Source organism: Nicotiana tabacum, chromosome 12 (genome assembly GCF_000715075.1).
Source record: "Nicotiana tabacum cultivar K326 chromosome 12, ASM71507v2, whole genome shotgun sequence".
NCBI lineage: Eukaryota > Viridiplantae > Streptophyta > Magnoliopsida > Solanales > Solanaceae > Nicotiana > Nicotiana tabacum.
In genome coordinates, this window is record NC_134091.1 from 123,517,114 (window position 1) to 123,526,079 (window position 8,966).

Sequence of the window (8,966 nt, forward strand, 5' to 3'; positions counted from 1 at the left end):
CCATAGTTCCACTACTACTACTACTAGCGTGACCAGACTCATTAGTCACCTGGGGGCGAAGCTATATTGGCAGAAGGGTGATCAATTTACCAACCCTTTGTCAAAAATTATATTATATATAAAATATATATTAATATTTATTATTAATTAAAAATAATATTTGAACATATTTACATAGCCCATTTACAATAGATATTGAAATTTCTTGGTTTCGCCTTTGCTAGTCGCTACACTACACTGCTTCTCCTATAGCTTCAGGTAAACTCCATAATATTCACAAGCCCCTCTTCTAAACCCTAGCTCTCCCTCAACTTCTCTCTCTCTAAAAACTTTCTCTCTCTTTCGCACTGCATATATTTCAAGGTGCTTGGAATTCACCGCTTACATTTCCTGCAAAAAGCTACGTTTCTTCTTTCTGTAGTGAGTCCATGACTTCATCAGCTTGCTTAAACAACATCACTATTTCGTCGGAGAATTTTCTCGATTGTCCTCCGACCAAGTACAAGTCCTTCGTCTGGTCCAACAAGACAACTGCTGTGAATAAACCGGAAGTTCTAGATCCAGAACTTTCGGTTAACGAAATGGCGGATTTCGAGTTCCGACTCGAAGATCCGGTGATTATGTTACCGGCCGCCGATGAGCTTTTCTCCGACGGAAAACTCGTGCCTCTACAACTCTCCGCTATCCACACGGCAGCTGCCACCTCTACTTCCGCCGGAGTTAGATCACCGGAGACACCGAAATTCCGTACGAGAAATGATCTCATTTCTCGTGCGGACACGTGCTTGTTGTTCTCTCCAAAGGCTCCGAGATGTTCGAGTCGGTGGAGAGAACTTTTAGGCTTGAAGAAACAGCAACACAACAACAACAACAATGACAAAGAAGAAGGTAAAAAAAATAGCACAAACAACACACATAAATCTCTGAAAATTAATTTCCTTAATCGCAGCTCAAAATCCTCCAATTCTTCAACCGACTCATCTCTAATTAACATTCCTTTGCTTATTAAGGACTCTGATTACGAGTCAATTTCAATTTCCTCATCTCGATTATCTCTTTCATCATCTTCCTCTTCCGGCCACGAACACGACGATCTTCCTAGACTTTCTCTCGATTCTGACAAACCCCTTAGCTTTAGCCATAGCAATGGTCAAAACATTGCTAATACTAATCCTCCTAGAATTCGACTAGTGAAACAGAGAGCTTTATCGTCAGAAAATCCAACTACAGGTACCAGTACTGCAAGAGGTGGAGTGTCGATTGATGATAGTCCGCGCATGAATTCTTCAGGAAAAATTATTTTCCACAATTTAGGAAGAAGTTCAAGTAGTCCAAGCAGTTTTAACAATGGTGGAGCAAGGTATAAACATGGAGGAGGAGGAATGGAGAGATCTTATTCAGCTAATGTTCGTGTTACTCCGGTTTTAAATGTTCCAGTATGTTCTCTAAGAGTCTCTTCGAAGTCTGGAGTATTTGGATTTTCTCTGTTTTCTTCTTCTCCGCAACAGAAAAAAGATGGTGGTGGTGGTTCTAATGTTAGTGCTGGAGCCGAAAATAAGAGACATCATCATAGTAGTAGCAAGACTCGCATAGGCTAAAATGGTATGAACAATTTCAGTTTTTAAAAGTTAGAGCCTCATTTTTGCTTGCGGTTTGAGTCGTGAAAATAATTTTTTTGCAGAAATGTTAAGATAGATTTTTTTATCTGACTTTTTTCGGATCCCAAACGAAAGCTTAGTGCACCGAATTTAACCTTGCAACGTCATTTTGATGATTATGTAATTATGCAGGGAATTAACTCTTGTTTGTTTGGATAATTTTTCACATATTTTTTGTTTAGCTAACTTTGATGATGTAGAATTTTCAATTTTTATATATTGAATAGTTGGAAGTTCTTAATCGTCTATGCTTTTGCTTTACCTGAAATCTATCTGAAATCAGCTTTTAGTAAAGTTGTTGGACTTGTTTGCATAAATGATGATGTTTGGCTTGTGAGTGATTGTTTTGCAACCACGGGCAGGGAAAACACGTGTTGCTGCTTGAAATTCATATTATTATGTTGTTTGGCTAATTACAAAATTATAATTTTAAAATACGATAGATATTTTTGTGATAATAAGTTATTTTACTAAGAGTTATTAAAATAAAATATTTAAAATTAATTAATATAAAAATATATAATTCTTTTGGGGTTAGACTAAAAATAAAAACGTCACATAATTGAGACAAAAAAAAAATAAAGTTTCTTTTTTTGGTAACTAGAGTTTGATAATATGTACTGTCAAATCTCTCTATAAGAGTCTCGTTTGTTTCAGATATTTTTGGATGTTATAGCGAATTGTTGTTATAGAGAACATATATTATAATAAAACCTTTGGTTCCGAAAAAATATTACTTTTATAGTGAAGTGCTATTATATAAAGGTGTTGTTATAGAGATGTCTGACTGTACTTGAAATAGTCAAAATATGTACAAGAAGTAAAACGCCTGGACTAAGGTAATGCTAAATTGGGTAATTTTAATAATTAACTACCTAAACTTTCATTTTAATGCTAAATTGGGTAATTTTAATAATTAACTACCTAAACTTTCATTTTGTTGCTGAAGGTTTGATTCCTTACCTTGTAATTGCCTCTCCCATTTCTCCTTATTAAAAGTTAGTGTTAAATTGACCGTGTTTATCAAGTATTTGCTACTTCCATCAGCAAGGTAATCGTGTTCATCAAAGATTAGCTAGATGTAAAAAATTCATCTTCTGGCATTTTTGTCTTTATTGAGTTTGAACTTTAGTTTTTAAAAATTTTCACCTACTTTATTGATGGCTAGGTCTCATTCCCATACAAATTGTGACCAATTTTTTTGAAAAAGACAGAATCTGCCACCTTTTATGATCATTTGTTTCTTCATCCTCCCACTTAATTGCCCAAGGAAGAAAAAAAAAAGGTTCTTCAGTACTCTCCCCTCTTTTAAGCCTTAGCTAGCCATTGGACATCGATTTAGTTAAAACTTAAAAAAAAAATAAGTTTTTAAAGATGAGATGAAAATGATTCTTGAGAGTTGAAATTGTGTTTGAACATGTATTTTACTTGAAAAAAATTTGAAGTTTTATGAGCAGAAAATTTCAAAAACTATTCTAGAACTGTTTTTTGAGATTTAAAGATTTCGTTTTCTGCCAAAAAATGATTAAAATTAAATAGAAATTCTTGGAGATAATAGTTGCATGTGCTGTGTTAATATATGGTTTTCCCAAGGCAAAGAAAGATATTGTTGTAGTAGGTGTGAAGATTTTCATAATCCGTAGTACTGAATAAAGTAGACAATATGGCTTGCTCTGATGGTAAACAACCTTCACTTCCAATTAAAATGTTGTGAGTTTGAATCACCCCAAGATTAAGGTGGGGAGTTCTTGGAGGGAAGAATGCCGAGGGTCTATTGGAAACAGTCTCTCTACCTCATGGTAGGGGTAAAGTCTGCGTACACACTACCCTCCCCAAACTTCACTAGTAAAATTATACTGGATTGTTGTTGTAGTACTGAATAAAGTATGTTTTATTTACATTAGAGTTTCTTTATTTGCATGATTGATGTTTTATCATGTGGAGTCTGTTATATATACGGTCCATTATATTTATGTGGTGAGTACTTGCAAGTCTGAAATAAATGTTGTTTGAGCATTTACTTTTTGAAGTGAGAAATAACTGCGATTGTCTTGTGTACGAGTTACTGCCATTTGCTCTGCTAAACCTATTTCGGCCTAGACGTTATTATTTTCTTTTGTGGAAGTAGAGACTTCAATTTTTTTTTTGATTTCCTATTTGTTGACCATATTCACATTTTCAAACTCCATAAAACCAGTAGCTTATGCAGAAATTTTTGCGAGCGATGTCACATTTAAAGAAGGGAACAAGTAGCTTAATTACGCACTTTCTATGTTTACTTTTACTTGTCTACTTTTGACTTGGACTTTGCACGCTCATTAAGAAACAATAAATAAAGTGCATAATTTACTATGATACCCATATTAATTTTTGTATAGTCTTAATGAATTTGGAAAGTAATTTGGAATGTGTAATTAATGCTAATGATAAAACAGGATAAATAAATTATTTTTCTCTTGATATGCGAAAAGTGACAAGTAAAAATAAAAATTTATTTTTAGAATACTTGAAAACTAAAAGTGAACGGAAAGAGTATTTATTTTGTCCTTAGTATATATTTGATTGGATATTGGCCTGCTGGTTATAAGAAATTTTTCTTTATAGGAGGTCAGGAGCCTACTTCTTTTTCAAACAAAATAAGCTTCAAAGTCTGCCAAAAGGTAGTTGCTAAAGGGAATCGAACACTAGACCTAGAGGAAATGAATCGTACGCAACTGGACCAAGAAGAGAATTGGGTTAAGCGGTGTCACTCTTTTAATATATATCGCATTTGATAAAATTTTTGTATTATTTATATGACATTTGGTAAAAAAAAAATTAACGAAACGGTGTCACGTGACATTGCTTCGTTATATGGGCATCCGCCCTGACATAAAGCCCATTAAATGAGGAAAACTTCGTGCTATGATTTATTTTTATTCACATGATTAGAACCTAAACCATTGATTAAGAATAAATGGATCTTATTCATCCACTACAATCCTACTAATATCTACGGAAACTCGAATTACTTTGCTCCCTAGTAGTATTAACTGAGCAACCATTAAAAATCTTGCACGAGAAAATACAAGACTGTCTCTCGTATTATTAGGGGAAAATATTTTCTTCGATCCATTTTAATTAATTTTATTTTTGTGGTCTATAATATTTAATTTTTTCAGATATCAAGAAAGAATTAACTTTTTTTTTCAAAGTTGCAATTAGAGTAAAGAGTATGAGTATTTGTTATATTTTTAATGAACAAATTAAAGTTAATACTATTATTTTCATTGTGAATTAATATTAAAAGATAATTTTTTTAATATGTGTGAAAAAAATCAATTAAATTGGACATGAGGAAATCTTTTTCCCCTTCGTTGGAGAATGTAGTTAGTAGTTACCTTTGATCAATAAAAGCTTTACAGTTCATCATGCTTTTTATTTTGGATTGTGTGATTCTTTTTTTTAGTAGATAACTGTCAAAAAAGAGAAAAACAAAGTGCACATAAAAGGCTGGAATTTTGGAGCGCAAAAACAATATAGTTATGAGGGCTCAACATTGAACAAATAACAATGTTATGATTTCTTATATGATCTTAAACAATTTTCACATTTTGATCTAAGTTGATTTAGGCTCAATATTGAACAAATAACAATGTTATGATATACCATCTTAAAAAATTGAATCTTGAGCCTAAATCAACTTAGATCAAAATGTGAAAATTGTTTAAGATCATATAAGAAAACATTAGTCGGACATCAGTTTTTTCAGTACTCATTGTCTGAGTTTCATATCACCATTTTTCATTGTTACCATGTAGTATAAAGAGAGAGCCGGAGGATCGGGACGTATACAAAATTTTCTATAAGTGGTATCGATATTTAAAAAAGTTAATAAATAAAAAAATTACTATAATAACATTCATGTTACATAAGGCTCGTTAAATGAAAAAAATGTTCTTTACTAAGATTTTAACCATTTTCATGACATGAAAGAGTAAAGAAATTCTATCTATTTTATCAAGACGCTCGATAATATAATAAAGTGAGTAGAATATAAACATTGGATGGCAACAAATACAGAATTTAAAAGGGTTTCAGAATGTGTAGGGCACATGCACAAAGTTTACGCAGTTCAAAGTCTCAGCTAGACAGCCAGCCAGCTCCAGCCTGCCTTAATTTTATCAATCTGCTTCTTTTGTTTTTTTCCTACTGTTAATTTATTGTGACTGCACATTGAACTGTCTTCGGCTCTATCTATATCAATATGCTCCTTATCTTAATTGCTTCTTTCTATCTTATATTATACATTAAACGAAGGAATGTGCTCTTCATCGAACTGCCGTTTTTTCGCTATGATTCTTCTCTCTTTTTTTTTTCCCTTGGTAATTTCATTGGTGTGCGGTACTTGTTTTTGGATTCTATTAGCTTGAAATTTTATAGGTTAATCTTAAACGGCCCAGTGACTAATATTAATTGCTTTGTCTCAATTCTCTCTCTTGATCTAGATCTACTTTACGCTCTCTTGTGAAGAGCCAAAAGTTCTTGACGTAGGGAGGGCTCCCTTACTATAAATAGGACGTTAGCGCTTTACTAATAATATATATGGGACAAGCTTGATCGGAATCGGCTATCTAGCGGGAGTTGTTTTGGTTGTATGCCACGAGATCCCTATGGACAAGGGGACAAGTGAATCATCGCTTTTGGGCGTAGGCATCCCTAACCAACTATGAATAGAACGTACTTATGCTTACGAGTGACTTTCAGGTTCATTTTGTGGCATTTCGGGGTCATCTAATACGGATTTGTGATCATATTAACTTTTTTGTGTGTATTAATACATGCTGATTCTGTAGGATTTTTTTGACGGACTCCGACTGGCCTGAAATTTTGTAGGTCCATAGGAAACGAACGAGTGATTAATACTTATTGCTTCGCCATGACTGTCGGCTTCATTTTATGACGTTTTTGAGGCCATGCAATACGAATTTATGATTATATCCACTTTTTCGTGTGTATTAGTACATGCTGATTCTGAAGAATTTTTTTGACGGACTCTGATTGACTTGAAATTTTGTAAATCTATTGGAAACTTCCTAGTGACTAATATTTATTGCTTCTTCATGACTTTCGGGTTCATTTTATGATATTGCGGGGTCATGCAATACGAATTTGAGATAATATCCACTTTTTTGTGTGTATTAGTACATGCTTATTCTGTAGAATTTTTTTAATGGACTCCGATTGGTCTGAAATTTTGTAGAACTATAGAAAATGGCCTAGTGACCAATACTTATTGCTTAGCCACGATTTCAGGTTTATTTTATGGTGTTTCGGGGTCGTACAATATAGATTTGTAATTATTATCCACTTTTTTGTGTGTATTAGTACATGCTGATTCTGTAGAATAGACTCCGATTGGCCTGAAATTATATAGGTCAATAGGAAACGACCTAGTGACCAATGCTTATTGCTTCGCCATAACTTTCAGGTTCATTTTATAGCGTTTCTAGGTTATGCAACATGAATTTATAATTATATCCACTTTTTCATGTGTATTACTATATGCTGATTTTGTAAAAAAATTATGAAGAACTCTGATAGGCCTGAAATCTTGTAGAATCTTTTTTGACGAACTCTGCTTGATAAAGTTTTGTAGAACCATAAAAAATGACCAATACTTATTACTTCGCCATGAGTTTCAGGTTTATTTTATGGCGTTCTGAGGTCATACAACATGAATTTGTGATTATATCTACTTTTTCGTATGTATTAATATATGTTGAGTCTCACGATTTTTTTTGACGAACTCCGATTAGCCTGAATTTTTTTAGATCTATGGAAAACGTCCTAATGACCAATACTTATTGCTTCGCCATGACTTTCATGTTCATTTTATGGTATATCTTGGTCATGCAACATGAATTTATGACCATATCTATTTTTTTATACATATTAGTGTCGTTTCTAATGGCCCACAAAATTTTAGGCGATTCGGAGCCCGTCGCCCGAATTCATAGAGATGGCGTGGACATTAGCACACAAAAAATTAAAAATCACTATGAATTCTTATTTTATGACCCTAAAAATAAAAAAATGAGGACAATCATGGCGAAACAATGACTATTGTTCATTAGGTCGTTTCTGATGGGCCCACAAAATTTTCGGCGATTCGGAGCCTGTCGCCCGAATTCATGAAGATGGTGTGGACATTAGCAAAGGAAAAATTAGAAATCGTCATGAATTGCCATTTAATGGCACTAAAACGCCGAAAACGAGGAACGATCATGGTGAAATAATGATTATTTTTTATTAGGTCATTTCTGATGGCCCTGACAAATTTTAGGTGAATTCGAGTCCGTCGCCCGAATTCATGAAGATGACGTGGACATTAGCATATAAAAAATCGGATTTCATCTTGAATTCCTATTTTATGGCCCTAAAACGCCAAAAATGAGGAACAATCATGGAGAAGCAATGACTATTATTCATGGGGTTTTAACGCCGTATACCCCTCTATAAATCTTTTTACTCACTATGTGTAACGACCTGACTTGTCGTTTTAAGAATTTACTCCCCGTTCAGTGACTTAAGGTCTCGAGCAGCTTCGTAATATGTATTATGACCCGCGAGTGTGGTCGAGTTTGATTTTTGAAAGATTCAGAATTTAATTAAAAGAACAATTCTCATTTTTGAAGCTTAAATGAAAAAATAATTTGACCGGAGATTTGACTTATGTGTAAACGACCTCGGATTCGAATTTTGATGATGTCAATAGCTCCGTATGGTGATTTTGGCCTTAGGAGCGTGTCCGAAAAATTATTTGAAGGTCCGTAGTGGAATTAAGCTTGAAATACCGAAAGTTGAATTTTTGGGAAGTTTGACCGGGGGAGGGGGGTGACTTTTTGATATCGAGATCGGAATTCGATTCTGAAAACTGGAATAGTTTCGTTATGTCATTTATGACTTGTGTGCAAAATTTGAAGTCATTCCGGATTGATTTGATGTATTTCGGCACAAGATATAGAATTTAAAAGTTCAAAGTTTATTAGGCTTGAATTGAGGTGTGATTCGTGGTTTTAGCATTGTTTGATGTGATTCGAGGCTTCGACTAAGTTCGTATGCTGTTTTAGGACTTGTTGGTATATTTGGTTGAGGTCCCGAGGGGCTTGGGTGAGTTTCAGGGTGGTTTCTGACCATTTCTAGGCCATTTTTAATTGCTGGTTTCTGCCTACAGAGGTGTGCATTGCGATCGCGAACTTTTGGTCGCGTTCGCGAAGAGAAAAAAGCATTTTGGGGCCTTGTGAATCGCGATCGCGGAAGCTCTTT

At 34.1% G+C, this 8,966-nt stretch overlaps 1 protein-coding gene across 1 annotated transcript; it reads left to right on the forward strand.

The window, feature by feature from the left end:
* The first annotated feature begins 210 nt into the window (after positions 1 to 210).
* On the forward strand, positions 211 to 4,566 carry LOC107831458 (uncharacterized). The gene is made up of 2 exons (XM_016659222.2): positions 211 to 1,602; positions 4,263 to 4,566. Exon 1 carries the CDS (start codon positions 429 to 431, stop codon positions 1,596 to 1,598), a length of 1,170 nt encoding a protein of 389 aa, XP_016514708.2. The 5' UTR covers positions 211 to 428; the 3' UTR covers positions 1,599 to 1,602; positions 4,263 to 4,566.
* The last annotated feature ends 4,400 nt before the right edge of the window (positions 4,567 to 8,966 follow it).

Bases quoted from the DNA above. Each gene is read 5' to 3' on its own strand.
- LOC107831458 (XM_016659222.2), top strand. From the start codon at position 429: ATGACTTCATCAGCTTGCTTAAACAACATCACTATTTCGTCGGAGAAT.